The following is an 18,367-nucleotide window of genomic DNA, read 5'->3' on the forward strand; positions in this document are numbered from 1 at the left end:
AGTGAGAAAAAATAGAAAGTATAATCAGTTTATTCTCACTGTCCTGGCATGACAAGAGAAACTAAGCAAGACATGAGTTCAAATCCCAGCACAGCAGCAGCTGGGGAATTTAAATTTAGTAAATTAAATAAATTTGGAATAAAAAGCTAGTCTCAGCAATGGTAACCATGAAACCACTGGATTGTTATAAAAACCCATCTGGTTAACTAATATCCTTTAGGGAAGGAAATCTGCTGTCCTTACCCGGTCTGGCCTATATGCGACTCCAGACCCTGAGCAATGTTGTTGACTTGTAACTGCTTCTGAAGTGGCCGAGTGAGACATTCAGTTGCATCAAAAACGCTACAAAAAAAACTTTATTCCACATGGACTGCAGCAGCTCAAGGAGACAGATTATCATCACATTGGCAAGGGCAATTAGGGATGGGCAATAAATGCTGACCTCACTCTCACATCCCATAAATAAATAAAGATCTCCCCATATCCCTGAAACCCCATTCCCAACCTCAGATAATCCAATCCATGATGGGAGAACTTTTGAAATTATTTTTTTTTCATCCTTGTGAATTCCAGAACCAATCAAGATGTTTGGTCCCATTAAAGTAGCTTACCTCCTCTCGTCTGTAAAAGAAGGACAAGTCTCCCTTAGTTTCCAGCTTCACTGAGGAAGGGCCTGTGTGAATTAAATGAATTATTAAATCGGTGAGTGTTCTTGTTGGCAGGTAACAGTAGCTATGGAGAAGAGTTCTGACCCGATTCCATTTGGTTTTCAATTTTACTTATTCCCTCACCCCGTGATGAATGGAGTTTTCTTGTGCTACTCTGTTATACTGCAGTGACTTGCACCTTGGTGCCCAGAGTGACCATGTAGTAGCTCAGTTTTCAAAAGGGATTATCTGCTTTTCAGTCACCCAGGACCTTGTATCATTCACCACCCGCTGAACATCTTATTCCCTCCAATTTATCTCCACTCATCTGTGGGGCAGGGGAGCTTCTGGATCTTTGCTTCCCGAACTTCCTCCATCCCACCAACTCCTTCCCTGCTTTCAAAAAACAGTTAAAAATCCTATTACCAAAGCAAAATACTGCGGATGCTGGAACTCTGAAATAAAAACAGAAAATGCTGGAAATATTCATCAGGTCTGGCAGCATCTGTGGAGAGAAAAACTGGGTTAACTTTTCAGGTCTGTGATCTTTCAATAGAATCTCTCTGGTGAAGGGTCACAGACCTGAAACGTTAACTCTGCTTCTCTCTCCATTGATGCTGCCAGACCTGCTGAGTATTTCCAGCATTTTCTGTTTTTATTTGTAAAATCCTTCTCTTCATCCAGGGGTTTTCGTGTTCCCCCCCACCCCCCCCCCCCCACCACCCCCCCCCCCCCCACCTCCACACCCCCCCACCTCCATACCCCACCACCCTCAAAAAAAAACTTGTCTCCATTCCCTTTCTCCCCTCCAAACGGTGGTTTTGAAATCGCCTTTCTGTGCGTGAGGAGTTTTTGTGGAGTTTGTGCTGTTGGTGTTGAGAATCAGAATGAAAGAGAAGCAAAAAGGTTCCGGCTGCCGAATGCTTTGTGCAGCAGGAAGAGTCAGGGCTCCACAGGGAAATGGGCAGCTCCTTCACCTGGCTCCAGGTGAGGCCAAATCCTAGCACTAGAAAGAGAGAGAGAGATGGGCGGATCAAACAAAAGCAATTCCCTCCCAGAGCACACACTTACTCCCGACAGAGTTGTCGATAGCCTCCCGAGCCTTCTGAATTCCCAGACGGAAATTGTGGTCATCTGGACGGAGTTTATGTCCTCGATGATAGAACATTAATGCGAGTTCAAACTCACCCTTAGCATACAGGGTCTCAGCCTTTCGATAAAGCCCCTAATAAGGCAAAAATATATTAAAATACTCTCTATCATTTTGAAACTTGCACATTAGTTTTAATAAACATTGGACTACTTTGCAGGACGTTTATGATAATGTGGGGAACCTTTAATTATTAAATGATTACTGGATTTAAATTTACGTTGCCAGCATCCAACACAATGCACCAATATCGTGCACCATTGCGACAGTCCCAGGCTTAATAATCGCCACCCCTTCAAAGAGAAGCCAATTTTAAGTGCGCCTCCATTAAGCACCCCGCAAAGCTGAGAGCTTATCCCTACAAAGTCCTTGGGTCATCTCAGGTATGTTCCCTGGTCTGAGCTGTGTTTGCTGATTTGAGTTGGGGCGGCAGTGGTGATGGTTCAGTGGCCACGGCCTTAGATCTGTGGAATAAGGTAGGGAAATCAGTCAGAGTTCGGGCTTCCAATTCCTCTCCATTGCTGAAAAATGCAAGTATTTGGGCATCAGACAAGGACAAGGCTGGACTTTGGTTGTGATGCCCTTCAATGTCAAATAGTGCTAGGCTCAAATGTGAAGAACAGTCAGTTGGTGAGTTATTGACACATGGTCGTGGAGTCAAACCTGAGTAGGAGGAAAATGTGTGAAATATTGATTAGATAAAAAAAAGTCCCTCAGATTAGTAACCTGGTGATTGGTGAACCCACCAGTATTTGGTCAGGGTGGGACGGATACGCCTTGAGTGGGACCACTGCATGTCCAAATCAGATCAGAAACTGCACAATAATAAACTCCCTAATGTTTTCAATGTCCAAATACATTGCCCAATGAGGAATTGAGACTGACAGAGTGGGAAGGTCCTGGGTTCACTCACATGATCTCTGTCACAGCAGCAGTTCAGGACAACCAGAATTTAAGTATATAATCTAGGCTGACAGTTCCGTGCAGGATTGAGTGAGAGCTGCATTAAACCATACTTTGTCCACCTGTTTGGACAGAAGTAAGAGATTCCAGGACACAATCTAGTAATAAAAACAAGAAATGCTGGAAATACTCAGCAGGTCTGGCAGCATCTGTGGAGAGAGAAGCAGAGTTAACATTTCAGGTCAGTGATCCTTCATCAGAACCGGCAAATATTAGGAATGTAAAAGGTTATAAGCAAGTAAAGCGGGGGTGGGGCAAGAGATAACAAAGGAGAAAGTGTAGATAGGACAAGGTCACAGAATAGCTGACCAGAAGGTCATGGAACAAAGATGTGTTAATAGTGTGTTGAAAGATAAAGCATTAGTACAGATAGGGTGTTAACGGACTAAAAATTGAACAGCCGCATGTACAAACGTGAAAAAAAAAGTGGGTAAGCAAACTGAACAAACTAAGATGAAATAAAATAAAATAGACACAAATAAATATTTAAAAAAAGAAAAAGAAAAAATAACTAAAAATACAAGTAAAATGGGGGACCAGTCATGCTCTGAAATTATTGAACTCAATGTTCAGTCCGGCAGGCTGTAATGTGCCTAATTGGTAAATGAGATGCTGTTCCTCGAGCTTGCGTTGATGTTCACTGGAACACTGCAGCAATCCCAGGACAGAGATGTGAGCATGAGAGCAGGGGGGAGTGTTGAAATGGCAAGCAACCGGAAGATCGGGGTCATGCTTGTGGACGGAGCAGAGGTGTTCCGCAAAGCGGTCACCCAGTTTGCGTTTGGTCTCCCCAATGTAGAGGAGACCACATTGTGAACAGCGAATACAGTATACTACATTGAAAGAAGTACAAGTAAATCGCTGCTTCACCTGAAAGGAGTGTTTGGGGCCTGGGATAGTGAGGAGAGAGGAGGTAAATGGGCAGGTATTACACCTCCTGCGATTGCAGGGGAAGGTGCTGTGGGAAGGGGATGAAGTGGTGGGGGCAATGGAGCGGACCAGGGTGTTGCGGAGGGAACGATCCCTTTGGAATGCTGACAGGGGAAGAGAGGGGAAGATGCGTTTGGTAGTGGCATCACGCTGGAGGTGGTGGAAATGGCAGAGGATGATTCTTTGGATACGGAGGTTGATGGGGTGGAAAGTGAGGACAAGGGGAACCCTGTCACGGTTCTGGTAGGGAGGGGAAGGGGTGAGGGTAGAGGTGCAGAAAATGAGCCGGATACAGTTGAGGGCCCTGTCAGCCACAGTGGGGGGGAATCCTCGGCTGAGGAAAAAGGAAGACATATCAGAAGCACTGTCATGGAAGGTTGCATTATCAAAGCAGATGCGTCAGAGACGGAGAAACTGGGAGAATGGAATGGAGTCCTTACAGGAGGCAGGGTGTGAAGAAGTGCAGTCGAGATCACTATCTAGTAATACCATCTGGGAGGTCCACTAGTGTAGAGCTTCCTGTCAGCATAGGATCTGTCTAGTTTGTGATACCCTCCATATTTGATTAGACTGATAATTCTCACTGCCTAGGATCATACACAAAAGACTGGCTCTTCAGGTATAGTGCCAAAGGAGGAGAAACATCAATGGGAATGAATCCAATAACTGAATTGTTATACCAATGTTACCTTGTAGAATTCTTTATTGCCCAACTGGGAGGCCTCTGCATCCTTCAGAGCAAGTGTGGTGTTTCCCATTGCCAGGTAGCATCGTGAACGGGCAACCAGACAGTTTCTGTTCTTTGGTTCTTGGTGAAGTGCCTGCAATGGAAATTTCAATAAACTTCAACATCCAGCATACTTTTTTTTTATAAAAGCAAAATACTGCAGATGCTGGAAATCTGAAATAAGAACAAGAAATGCTGGAAATACTCAGCAGGTCTGACAGCATCTGTGGAGAGAGAAGCAGAGTTAATGTTTCAGGTCAGTGACCCTTCTTCAGAACTAGCAAATATTAGAAATGTGAAAGATTACAAGCAAGTAAAGCAGGGGGTGGGGCAAGAGATAACAAAGGAGAAGGTGTAGATAGGACAAGGTTACAGAATAGCTGACCAGAAGGTCATGGAGCAAAGGCAAACAATATGTTAATGGTGTGTTGAAAGACAAAGCATTAGTACAGATAGGGTGTTAACGGACTGAAAATTGAACAGCCACAAGTACAAACATGAAAAAAAAGTGGATAAGCAAACTGAACAAACTAAGATGAAATAAAATAAACACAAAAAAAATATTAAAAAAGGAAAAAGAAAAAAATAACTAAAAATAAATGTAAAATGGGTGGCCCGTAATGCTCTGAAATTATTGAACTCAATGTTCAGTCCGGCAGGCTGTAGTGTGCCTAATCGGTAAATAAGATGCTGTTCCTTGAGCTTGCGTTGATGATACTTTTTTCTTTACATCCTCCAAGGTGAGGAATAACCGTGTTGGAGAATGGAACACTTTCTATGTCCAGTGTCCAGAATCAAAACACTTCCAGGGCAGGTACAGCACGTGGTTAGATACAGAGTAAAGCTCCCTCTACACTGTCCCCATCAAACACTCACAGGACAGGTACAGCACAGGATTAGATACAGAGTAAAGCTCCCTCTACACTGTCCCCATCAAACACTCACAGGATAGGTACAGCACGGGATTAGATACAGAGTAAAGCTCCCTCCACACTGTCCCCATCAAACACTCACAGGACAGGTACAGCACGGGATTAAATACAGAGTAAAGCTCCCTCCACACTGTCCCCATCAAACACTCCCAGGACAGGTACAGCACTGGGATTGGCTGGTCAATTTGGAGCACTTCCTGCCAGCAATCAGGGGGAGCAGCTGCACCTGTGTTGCAGCAATTGCAGAGTGGAGAGTGGAGACTGCAGCAACTGGAGAAAGGTGAATACAGAGTGGAGACTGCAGCAACTGGAGAGAGAGACTGGAGAAAGGTGAATACAGAGTGGAGGGAAACCATCAAGGAAGGCTGCAATTTTTCTGGAGAGGTGGGTGTCAGGGCACCTGAAAGACTATTAAGTTTAAACTGTTTGGGGGAGGGAGAAGAGGCCTGAAGACTCAGGGGTGGGGCAGCCAAATCCAGTAGGGGCCCCTGTGTTTGTATTGGTGTTTGCACACAGGGAGCTCCCTCCCCACCCCAACTGCCTGCTCGGGACAGCTGGAGTTGCCCAGGTGAAGACTGTCTTGTTAAAATCAGAAGAGGAGAGTACCGGGCGGCTCCAGCTGTCCCGGGCGAAGAAGCCTCCCCCAACTGGAAGACAACAAACAAGTTTGGACTAATTGTGATAAATGTGCTCCAACTGGCAGTTGGAACAAACATCCTTTTCAGCCTTTCTCACCCTTCCTCCACTCAGTCGCCTCAGTCACCTATCCTCCCCTTTTCCTTTACCATCCTACGCCATCCTCCTCTACTCCCACTCCACCTTGTTTAAAGTTTGCTTTTTTTTAAAAATTGTGTAAATTTGTTTTGTTTCTTGGGGGTGGACGTAGCTCTTAGAGCCCATGGCAAGCCCCTCTTCGCCGGTGGCGGGGCCTTCCCGTACATATGCTGCTGCGGCTGCTGCAGCTGCACCTGTTGCCCCGTCACCGTTTGCTTTATTAACATCGAAGCATGGGGTCAAGAGCTACGTCCACCCGAACATGACTATAGAGGCATGCGTGAAAGCAATGGCCAAGGTTGTCAGCCCTTCGGCCATTGTTGCAGCCTCTAAAATGTACGGGAAGGCAGTGTTTTTCCTGAGGACCGAGCGGGCGGTGTCCCTGGCTCTGAGCAAGGGGCTCACCGTGGGCGGGACCTTTCTGCCAGTGGACCCCCTGGAGGCCACTGCGCAAAGGCTCATTTTATCCAATGTCCCGCCCTTCATCCCTGGTGAGCTCCTCCTTCGCCACCTGCACCATCTGGGGGAGGTAAAGACGGGGCTCACCCCAGTCCCGCTCGGTCTTCGGGAGAACAGCCTCCGACACGTGTACTCCTTCCGCCGCCAGTTATTCATGCAGCTGGCGCGGGAGGAGGTGACAGAGGGCCACTTCAATGTAGAATTCTAGGGGACGGCCTACCGCGTCTTCTGGACCTTGGACGGGGTGCGGTGCCATGTCTGTAAGGGGGTGGGGCATGTTCGTAAGAACTGCCCCAACCTCCCGGCTGCCAACTCCAACTCGGCGGCCCAGGGTGGCGATGCTGCACCTCCTCCCACCCCCACTACACCACCACCAGATACCATTCAGTCGGTACCAGAGGCTGTGGTTTTCACGGCCTCCGGCAGGGAGGGGGGTGACCGTCCAAGTGGAAGGAAGGCGCGGAGGAGAAATAAACATCGAGAGGCGCGTCCCCTGGATATCGTGACACTACCCGAGCCTGAGCTCAGCCCAAGGCCCGATCTCGGGAAGTCAACTTGCCCCAGGGCTGGGCTCAGGCCCAGGGTGAATAAAAAAAAGGAGAGTGTGGAGGTGAAGGCCTCTGATGATATGGAGGTCTCTGAGCCTCCGCACACAACTGGGAAAAAGAGGAGAAGGCACCCCTCCACAGAGGTAACAAGGGGCCCTGAGGCGCAGGGCCCATCTGTTGGAGGGGAACTGTCTCCTGTTTCGGGTCCCCAGGTTTCCCCTACCGCCACCACCAAGGCTGCAAAGTCCGGGCAGGTGCTCCCTATTCCTCAGGATGGAGGGGAGGGGATGGCCCCGGTACATGAGGCCCCTCCTGAAGGAGTAAGTGGGGCCCTGCTTGTGGTGGGGGAGCCTGGGGAAGCCGCCCATTCTGCCACTGCTACTGGGTCGGGTGTCCTGAATGAAGGGGAGGGCGAGGCCCCAGAGGGTCGGGCCTCCCAGCCGGAGTCCACCACCAACCAGGAGACACCCGACCCAGTTATAACTGAGAATGCTGCCCCATCTGCTGGGCCTGTCGGTGCTGGCGGAGCGGGAGATAGCCTCCTCCCTCCGCCTCCAGTCTCGGCTCCGGCTGGTTTCCCGGAGTCGGGAACTTCTGTCTCCCCTGGACCACTCATTGCCCTGGGGACGGAGGTGGAGGGGGGTCCTGAACCACTGGTGCCTACAGGCTCCAGTTTCACAATAGAACCCAGAGAGGACTCCTCCGCCATCGATCCTGGGGGTGGGATCGTGACGGAGGCGGGACCAGCTGGCGCGGCCGGGACGTCCGCCCCACAGTGTGTGGTAGATGTGTTGGCCGCTGGCGGTGACGACCCGGAGGAGGATGGGGATTCGGTGCGGGGCACGGAGGATGATCTTGATTCCATCGCCAGTGAGGTGGTGGAGTCCCTCGTGCCTCCCACCGAATCTCCTCTCATCCCCACGGCGGAACTCCGGGATTTCCTCGCGGCTTGCAGGGGTTGCCGCAATAAAGTTCAGCTGGCCCTCGACCGTTGGTCGAATCTGGCGCTGATCATACAGTCCGTCCGTGCCGCCCTTAAGATAGCGGGCAAGCGCGCGGACGTGAAACTGGTTGAGAGGCGCCGTTTTAATGTGTTCCTCAATGGGTTGCTGGGGGAGTGGAGGGCCAGGTGCACTTCCACTCCCTCCTCACAGTGAGCTGTTGGTGACGGGTTTTAAGTACCTTTGACATGAAGATAACCATAGCCAGCCTCAACATCAACGGCAGCAGAGGGGCTCACCGCAGATTTCACAATCTCTCAGTCCTTAGGGAAGGGAGATACGCGGTGAGCTTTCTGCAGGAAACCCACACCGTTCCGGGAGACGAAGCCACCTGGCTCCTGGAGTGGCAGGGTGGGGTCTACATGAGTCACCTCACCCCTATTTCTAGTGGGGTGGCTATCTTGTTGGCCCTGACTTTTCAGCCGGAGATCTTGGGGGTCAAGGAGCTAGTGCCGGGCCGCTTGCTCCACCTCGCCGTTCGCCTGGGTAGCGTGCCGCTCCACTTTGTGAACGTGTACGCGCCCAGGCCCGGCGCGTTGCAAGCGCGCTTCTTTGAAGAAGTGTCCGCTCTCTTGAGCTCCATCGATAGCGGCGAGTGCATCATCCTCGGGGGGGATTTTAACTGCACCCTCGAGGTGGGGGGATCGCTCCGGTCCCCAGCGCGGCCAAGCGTCAGTGGAGAAGTTGAGGGGACTGATCAGCTCCCTTAACTTGGTGGACGTCTGGCGGAATCTCCATCCCGACTCCAGCGCCTTCACGTGGAGGTCTGGAGGAGGGGGGTCGCGAATCGACCGCCTCTACATTTCGCAGGCGTACGTCTCCCGCGTTTCGGCGGCCTCCATGCGGCTGGTGCCGTGCTCGGACCACCGCCTGGTGTGGGCGGAGTTCACTCCGCTCCGCACGCGGGCGGGGTCCGCGTACTGGCACTTTAACAACCGGCTGCTGGAGGACGTGCGATTTCGGGACTCGTTCTGTCGATTCTGGGCCGACTGGAGAAGGAAGCAGGGGGGCTTCCCCTCCTTGAGGCTATGGTGGGATGTGGGCAAGACTCACATCCGCGTCTTCTGTCAGGAGTACGCGAAGGGGTCGACCAAGAGGCGGGAAGCCGAGATCGGGCGCCTTGAGAGGGAGGTGCTCGACTTGGAATCCCGCCTCGGTCATGCCATCGCGGACCCGGCCCTGTGGCAGGCGTACAAAGAGAAGAAGGGCGCGCTGAGGAACCTGCAGCTCATAGGGTCCCGAGGCGCGTACGTGAGGTCGCGGATCCAGATCCTGGAAGATTTGGACCGCGCCTCTCCCTTCTTCTACTCGCTGGAAAAATGGCGGGGGGTCCGTAAGCAGCTCGTTGGCCGACAACGGATCCTCCATCACGGATCCGGAGGGAATGGGCCTCCTGGTCCGGACGTATTACAGTGCGTTGTTCTCTCCGGATCCGTCCAGCGAGGATGCGCGCAGAGTTTTGTGGGAGGACCTGCCGCAGGTCAGCCCGGAGGGCGCCGAAGGATTGGAGGCTCCGCTCACGTTGGCGGAGCTGACTGGCGCCCTCCACCAGCTCTCGAGGGGCAAATCCCCAGGGCTGGATGGGTTGACCGTGGAGTTCCTCAGGGCGTTCTGGGACGTCCTGGGGGACGATTACGCGCGGGTCCTGAGGGAAAGCCTGGCTATGTCTACCCGCCTGGGCTCCGTGCTGGCCCACATGATCCACCCCGACCAGTCCTACACGGTCCCGGGCCGGTCCATCCAGGACAACATCCACCTGGTCCGGGACCTGATCCATCTTTCCCAGAGGACTGGTCAGTCGGTCGCCTTTCTCTCCCTCGATCAGGAGAAGGCGTTCGACAGGGTGGATCACGATTACCTTTTCAGGACTCTGCGCGCTTTCGGACTCGGGCCGCATTTTGTGGCCCGGGTCCGACTTTTATACGCCGCCGCAGAGTGTCTAGTCAAAGTTAACGGGTCCTTGACGGCGCCCCTTCGATTTGGGAGAGGAGTGCGTCAGGGGTGCCCCATGTCCGGCCAATTGTATACCATCTGCGTGGAGCCCTTCCTGTGCCTGCTTCGCAGGAGGTTGACGGGATTGGCTCTGCGCGAGCCGGCCATGCGGGTCGTCCTCTCGGCTTACGTCGACGACGTGCTCCTCGCAATCACAGATCCCGTTGACTTGCGGAGGATGTGCGACTGCCAGCAGACCTTTTCTGCCGCGTCCTCCGCGAGGATCAATTGGGAGAAATGTTCCGGACTCCTGGTTGGTCAGTGGCGGGTGGACTCCCTGCCGGAGGAGATGACACCTTTTGCGTGGAGCACCACGCACCTCCTCTATCTGGGAGTCCACCTTAGCCCCGCTGAGGAAGCCTGGCCGGCAAACTGGCAGGAGTTGGAGGCGAAAGTCACCGCTCGGCTGGGGCGCTGGACAGGACTGCTCCGAGTGCTTTCCTACAGGGGCCGAGCGTTGGTCATAAACCAACTGGTGGCCTCCATGCTGTGGTACCGGTTGGTCACTTTGGCCCCGCCCCCTGTATTTGCCACCAAGATCCAGAAGAAACTCGTCGATTTCTTCTGGGGCAAGAGGAAACACTGGGTCTCTGCCGCGGTCCTGAGTCTCCCGATCGAGGAGGGCGGTCAGTCGCTGGTGTGCGTCCGCACCCAGGCTGCGACTCTCCGCCTTCGGACCCTGCAGAGATACCTGTACGTCGAGCGTCCTCCCAGATGGTGTGCGCTGGCGACGTATTTTTTCCGCCAGTGTCACTGCCTTCAAGACGACACGCAGCTCCCGGTGGAGTCCGTTAGCCGCGCCTCTCTGAGGGAGTTGCCTGTCTTTTACCGGGATCTTTTCCGAGTCTGGAACATGGTCACCTCCAGTCAGGGCGCTCCCCCGCCGGTGGAGGAGAGCGCCTCGGCTGTCCGGGCGGCCGACTCCGGGGACGGTCCGGCGGGCGGAGGAGTAGCCGAAACCCCCGGGACGCCCCTCACTGCGGGTGGCGAGGGGGCTCGGGAGTGCGGAGCGATCCCGGCCGAGCTGACCCCCGCTCGGCCGGAACTGCTCATCGGACCCAGGCCCCGAAACCCTCCTCGGGAGCCGGTCCCGCACAACCCGAGCCGCCTCTCGGAAATGCCCTCCGTGCCATTCCAATCGGCGCGGAGGGGTTTCCTGTACGGGCTGCTCCTGCACACTCTCCACTTCCTCGCCCTCGTCAGCCGGCCGGACACGCCCTGGCGGTCCGCGTTGCCATCTGGCGGCGAGGGGAAACCCCGATGGAGGTCTCTCTACACGGGAGTCTTCCCCCTTTACATCGGGGACTTGGGATGGAGGGTGCTGCACAGAGCAGTCCCGTGCAATAGACTTTTAAGTAGGTTCACGGACTCCCAGGCCTCCTGTACTTTCTGCGGCCTGGACGAGTCCGTGTTCCACGTTTACACGGAGTGTGCGAGGTTGCAGCCCCTCTTTGAGTATCTGAAGGGGCTGCTCCTCAAATTCTGGCTGCACTTCAGTCCCATGCTCCTGATCTTTGGGCACCCGGTGCGGAGGGGCTTGGGCCGAGAGGAGGATCTCCTCGTCGGTCTGCTCCTGGGCCTGGCCAAGGTGGCAATTCACAGGTCCAGGTTGCGGGCCGTCGGGGGTTCCGTCCGCCCCGACTGCCTGCCCCTCTTCCGCGGTTACGTTCGCGCCCGGGTGTTCCTGGAGAAGGAGCATGCAGTGTCCGCTGGTACGCTTGAGGCCTTCCGCGACCGGTGGGCACCGCAGGGACTGGAGTGCATCGTCAACGCCGAGAATGGCATTTTAATTTGAGTTTTTGTTTATTTATCTGGTTTTAATAAAGTTATTTTAAAAATATAAGTGTGTATATAAAGGGGGCCTGAGGAATAAAGGCCCCCTCGACATAAAAAATATATAAAGGGGGCCTGAGGAATAAAGGCCCCCTCGACATAAAAAAAAAACCGGGATAGATTCCTGCTAAAAAAAAAACGGGGGTTAGATACAGAGTAAAGCTCCCTCTACACTGTCCTCATCAAACACTCCCAAGAAAAAAAAATGGGGTTAGATATGGAGTAAACCAAAGTTTGCAGAAGTGTCTCATCTTGAGGAAGTAGGTGCAAGCTACACATTCTACTGGATTGGCAAGTCCAAGGATGAGCCTCGACAGTCAGCTGTGGGCTTTGTCAATCAATTTGAATTGGCACGTAAGCTTGACTCACTTCTCAAGGGTATGAACGACCGACTCATGGTACTTCAAGTAAGTCTTGCTAGAAACCAGTATTCAATACTCATCAACTCATCCACTTTGGTGATTTCAGTTCCTGTGCTGGTACAGACTGTAATACATGGAGGGGAGTACTGGGACAGCACAGCATTCGTAGAGTAAACTCCAACAACCAGCTTCTCTCTAAATGCAGCCAGTTTGACCTCACTATCACAAACACAATCTTCCAACAAGCTGATAAATTGAAAATAACATGGCTGCACCCCAGATCTAAACATTGGCACTTGTTGGATTACATTATTGTACAACAGAGAGACCTCAAGGACGCGCGTTCTACCCGCTGCCTTAGAGGTGCTGAATTCTGGTCAGACCATCGGCTTGTCAGGAGCACCATGTCCTTGAAGATAACACATAAAGTGTTATCACAGAGTCAAACCACAAAGGAAACCTGACATTACTATTCTAAAAGACTCAACCAATACACAGGAACTGGAACAAAGATTAGCTGCAGAACTTGCTGGCATCCCAGAAACTAACAGACATTGAAGATTCTTGGAAGAAGTTAAGGGATGTCACTCATAGCATGGCATCTGAGATCCTTGGATTCATCAAATGGAAGCACCAAGATTGGTTTGGCAAGAATGACCAAGATATAGTCAAGCTACTAGATGATGTGCACAATGCTCACAGATCCTACATATCTGACAAAAAATCACCAGCAAAAAAAGCCAGATACCATCAATCAAAACGCACGCTGCAGGCCAAACTAAGAGAGATGAAGAAACCTGATGATGAGAGAACAAGGCTGCAGACCTTCATGAAACTGCCGATATGCGCAATCTGAAGACTCTCCATGAAGGTCTTTGATCTGCAGACTCTCAGCAGACAGCAAACAGCTCCTAATGAAAAGGCATAAGATTCTCTCTTGTTGGGCAGAGCACTTTAACAATCTCCTGAACCAAGAATCCGCAGTGTGCAACAACACCATTGTATCACTTCCATAGCATTGCTTACTGAGTGAGCTTGCCCTTGATCCATCTCAAGCTAAAGTCACCAAGGCCATAAAACAGCTGTTTGTGGGTAAGTCTCCGGGAGCTGATGGCATTTCACCTGAATTATTTGAGTATGGAGGAGTTCAAATGGTTACGATACTCACTCGCCTCTTCTGCTTAATGTGGAACCAAAGCATTGTACCCCAAGATTACAAGGATGCTTCCATAACTCACCTACACAAAAAGAAGAGAAGCAAGTCTGTCAGTGACAATCATCACCGAATTTCACTTCTCCCCACAACAGAAAAAATTCTTGCACAGATTGTCACTCATCTTACAGACTCCGTGTGCCCAGAATCACAGTGTGGCTTTTGTGCTGGACGAGGAACGGTCGACATGATCTTTGTAGTGTGTCAAATTCAAGAAAAGTCCCGCAAATAGAACAAGGACCTGAAAGGCCTTTGACACAGTAAACCATGAAGGCCTGTGGAAAGATACTCTCAAGATAGCAGAACTTCTGAACTGAGTTGCGGGGTGTATTGTTCATTAGGATCATGGGGTCTTGGAGTTTGTGACCAGGGTCTTTTTCAGAATTATTGTCGGGTCGAAGCGTTTTAAAGCTCGGGCAAAGCATTCAATAAACATCTGGATGTCCTCCCGAGTGGGTGCTGTGAGAGCATCGTCATCGGCAAACAAGAATTCACATAGTAGTTGTTCTTTGATCTTTGTGGGAGCCTTGAGCCTTTGCAGATTGCAGAGCTTGCCGCCTGTCCTGAACTGAATGTGTCCTCCTATCTCAAGATCTTTGAGTGCAGACAAGAGCATGGCTGAAAAGTAGATGGCAAATAGAACTGGAGCCATTACTCAGCCTTGCTTGGTGCCATTGGTGAAAGGAGAGGCACCTGATAAGGCACCATTCTGCATCACACTGGCCATCATGAAATAAGCTGATGACCCTGATCATCTTTTCAGGGCAGCCATATTTGTACAGCACCTTCCACAGGCCTTCACAGTTTACTGTGTCAAAGGCCTTGCTCAGGTCAATGAACACCATGTAGAGGTCCTTGTTCTGTTAGCGGGACACTTTTTTGAATTTGACACGCTGCAACGATCTTGTCGGCCGTTCCTTGTCCAGCACGAAAGCCACACTGTGATTCTGGGCACACCGAGTCTGTAAGATGAGTGACAATCCTTGCAAGAATTTTTCCTGCTATAGAGGAAAGTGAAATTCTGCGATGATTGTCACTGACGGACTTGCTTCTCTCCTGTTTGTATAGGTGAGTTATAGAAGTAAAAACAAGAAATGCTGGAACCACTCAGCAGGTCTGGCAGCATCTGTGGAAAGAGAAGCAGAGTTAACGTTTCGAGTCAGTGACCCTTCTTCGTCACTGACCCGAAACGTTAACTCTGCTTCTCTTTCCACAGATGCTGCCAGACCTGCTGAGTGGTTCCAGCATTTCTTGTTTTTATTTCAGATTTCCAACATCCGCAGTATTTTGCTTTTATGCTTGAGTTATAGAAGTATCCTTGTAATCTTGGGGCACAATGCTTTGGTTCCACATTTGGGGGAGGGGGTGGCGTAGTGGTAAAGTCACTGGACTGGTAATCCAGAGTCCCAGGATAATGCCCTGAGTACATGGGTTCGAATCCCACCACAGCAGATGGTGAAATTTTAATTCAATTAATAAATCTGGCATTAAAAAGCTAGTCTAATGGTGACTGTGAAACTGTTGGCGATTGTTGTAAAAACCCATCTGGTTCACTAATGTCCTTTAGGGAAGGAAATCTGCCATCCTTACCTGGTCTGGCCTACATGTGACTCCAGATTCACTGCAATGTGGTTGACTCTTAAATGCCCTCTGAAGTGGCCTAGCAAGACACTCAGTTTCTCAAGGGCAATTAGGGATGGGCAATAAGATGCTGACCTAGCCACCAACGCCCACATCCCATGAACGAATAATAAGAAAAGATTAAGCAGAAGAGGCTAGTGAGTTTCTGAACCATCTGAGCTCTTCCATACTTGAATACTTCAGGTGAAATGCCATTGGCTCCCAGAGACTTACCCAAAGGCATACTGGAGACCTTCATGGAGAATCCTCAGGTCGTGCATGTTGCTGTACAAATATGGCTCCCCTGAAAAGATGATCAGGTCATCGGTGCATGATGAAATCACCATCGCCTGGCAAAAGCAAGGTCTTCATTCGGCAGGCTCACCCACAGGCTTTGGAGAGAGCATGGAGTCTTTCTGAAAGCTAAGATCAAAGTCTACCAGGCAGTGGTTCTCACATCACTTCTCTATGGCTGTGAGACATGGACAACCTAGCAGCATCACGTAAGGCAAGAAGAGACATTCCACTTTCGCTGCTTACGATCTATCTGCAACATTAAGTGACAGGACAAAATCCCTAACACTGAAGCTCTTGCAAGGTGCCACATACCTGGTATTGAGCGCATGCTCATTAGCGCTCAGCTTCACTGGGTTGACCTTGTGGTTTGCATGGAGAATTCCCACATACCAAAGGCAGTATTCTACAGCCAGCTGATCGCGGGAACCCACACCAAAGGACATCCTAAACTTCGATACAAGGACATTCCAAAAGCCAATCTCAGAGCCTGTAAGTTGGACCCCATAACATGGGATAAAACATCCATGGACAGATCCAAATGGAGAATCCCTGTATTCAAGCAATCTCAACATTTGAGGAGAACAGAGTCAGGTCCCTACAGGACAATTGAGCACATAGCAAAGCCAGTACCTTCACCCACCCCTCCAAACATGACTTGTTATGTAATATTTGTAATCGCACCTGCAAATCAAGATTTGGTTTAACATCACATATGAGACAATACCACCCTAGACCGTGAACGACCAGTTTCCTGGCTGAACATGCATCCGCTGAAGCGATGGGAGAATCCATCAAAACTCCCTCTACACTGTCCCCATCAAACACTCCCAGGACAGGTACAGCACGGGGTTAGATACAGAGTAAAGCTCCCTCTACAAAAAAAAAAGAAAAATGGGGTTAGATACAAATAAAGGCCCCCTCGACATAAAATATATAAAAGGTGCCTGGGATATAAGGGCCACCTTGAGAAAAAAAACCCCAAAACAAATGGGGTTAGATACAGAATAAAGCTCCCTCTACACTGTCCCCATCAAACACTCCCAGGACAGGTACAGTCGCTTTCAAATGGACATAGGAAAAGAAAGAGCAGAAAATCCCATCAAGGTGACCAGGATTCAGTGGACAGTGCAGTCTCTTGCCCCCGGCCCATCCCCAAAGCACTAGTCATGATAGCTCCTGGGTAAGGGGACACATCTGTGATCAGCTCCAAGGGACTATAGTTACCTGCGAACATTAAATATGCTGCAGTAAGAATTCTGATTCTGGTCTAAAGGTTCCAAGTTGGGAAATGATTCACGGGAATCTGCGCCGCACTAAAACTCACCCCACTGTCCACCTCGTCCCAGTTCCCCATGGAACAAAGGACAACTCAGATTGGAAATAACCATCGTCACAGCCCGCCTGCCTCACAACACCTGCAATCCCCTTCAATTCTATGAAAATAGTATCAGCCTCTCAAAGTTACAACACCCTCCGCTTGCACTGGTTTAAGTAATCACTAGTTACTACCCTCGGGCTGGAGATCTACTTTAACTTACGTGTGTGTAACTGCTGATGGCTTTTTCATACTCTCCCAGCATGTACAGGCGGTCTCCCTCTGACTTGTAAGTGAGGAAGGAGCAGATTGGGTGCAACAAAACCTCCTCCTCCTCCTCAGCCATATTCCTCTGTCTCTGTCTATCTCTCTCTCTGTCTGAGTCTCTCCCTGTCTGCCTGCCTCTCTTTCGCTCCTTTGGTCTCTCTGTGGCTCTCTTTCTGTCTCTGACAGTCCCTCAGTCTTTGCTTCTCTCTGTCAGTGTCTCTCTCTCTCACTCTCTCTGTCTTTGTCTCTGTTTCTTTCTCTCAGTTTTTGTCTTTCTCAGTCTGTCTTTCTCTACCTCTGTTTTCTCTGTTTCTCTCTCTCTCTCTCTGTCAGTCAGTCTGTTTCTCTATTTCTGTTTCTCTCTCTCTCTGTTTCTCTACCTCTTTTTTCCTCTCTCTCCCTCTTCGCCTATCTGTTTCTCTATCTCTGTTTCTCTCTCTCTCTCTCTGTTTCTCTACCTCTTTTTCCCTCTCTCTCCCTCTTAGCCTGTCTGTTTCTCTATCTCTGTTTCTCTCTCTCTCTGTTTCTCTACCTCTTTTTTCCTCTCTCTCCCTCTTAGCCTGTCTGTTTCTCTATCCCTGTTTCTCTCTCTCTCTCTGTTTCTCTACCTCTTTTTTCCTCTCTCTCCCTCTTCGCCTATCTGTTTCTCTATCCCTGTTTCTCTCTCTCTCTCTGTTTCTCTACCTCTTTTTTCCTCTCTCTCCCTCTTAGCCTGTCTGTTTCTCTATCCCTGTTTCTCTCTCTCTCTGTTTCTCTACCTCTTTTTTCCTCTCTCTCCCTCTTAGCCTGTCTGTTTCTCTATCCCTGTTTCTCTCTCTCTCTCTCTCTGTTTCTCTACCTCTTTTTTCCTCTCTCCCTCTTAGCTTGTCTGTTTCTCTCTCTCTCTCTCTCTCTCTCTGTTTGTGTGTCTCTGTCTCTGCTTCGCTGCCTCTCTCGCAGTTGTTGGAATGAATTCAATGCCTGAGTTTCTCGCAGTTACAATCTGTTTGGAATGTAACCAGGCTGTCTCCTAGCAACCCCCTAACAACCGGACGCGGGGTTACTTCCTTAAAGGGACGTTTCGCCTTCTCGTCAATTTAATTTTTATTTTATATCAATCATCCGGTGTCAATATTTTATAATCACCCCAGCCGGGGTGTAAGGAATCTCCTTTAACCGGGGCTTTTAATGCATTTAACTTCTTTCCACTCAGTGCCGATGGATTCAATCGGTTTCATTAAGAACTAATTAAAGGCTTCACGAAAAAAAATTGAGAAATCGGCGACCGGAATAAATTTGAGCTGACAGGGATTGTACATGAAACAAAATTACTTTCGAAAGTAAAACTTTCAGCCATC

At 50.3% G+C, this 18,367-nt stretch overlaps 1 protein-coding gene across 8 annotated transcripts in view; it reads right to left on the bottom strand.

The window, feature by feature from the left end:
• The window catches only part of odad4 (outer dynein arm docking complex subunit 4), a 97,711-nt gene extending 79,760 nt beyond the window's left edge, over positions 1–17,951 (bottom strand). For all 8 annotated transcript variants that reach the window (XM_068013650.1, XM_068013649.1, XM_068013644.1 and 5 more), the window contains exons 1-4: positions 16,987–17,951; positions 4,380–4,511; positions 1,719–1,872; positions 612–673 (exon numbers count right to left, since the gene is read on the bottom strand). In XM_068013650.1, coding sequence (XP_067869751.1) covers positions 612–673; positions 1,719–1,872; positions 4,380–4,511; positions 16,987–17,109 — 471 coding nt within the window. In that variant the 5' untranslated portion in view covers positions 17,110–17,951. The remainder of the gene's footprint in view (positions 1–611; positions 674–1,718; positions 1,873–4,379; positions 4,512–16,986) is intronic.
• Between the last annotated feature and the right edge of the window lie 416 nt (positions 17,952–18,367).

Source organism: Heterodontus francisci, chromosome 33 (assembly GCF_036365525.1).
Source record: "Heterodontus francisci isolate sHetFra1 chromosome 33, sHetFra1.hap1, whole genome shotgun sequence".
NCBI lineage: Eukaryota > Metazoa > Chordata > Chondrichthyes > Heterodontiformes > Heterodontidae > Heterodontus > Heterodontus francisci.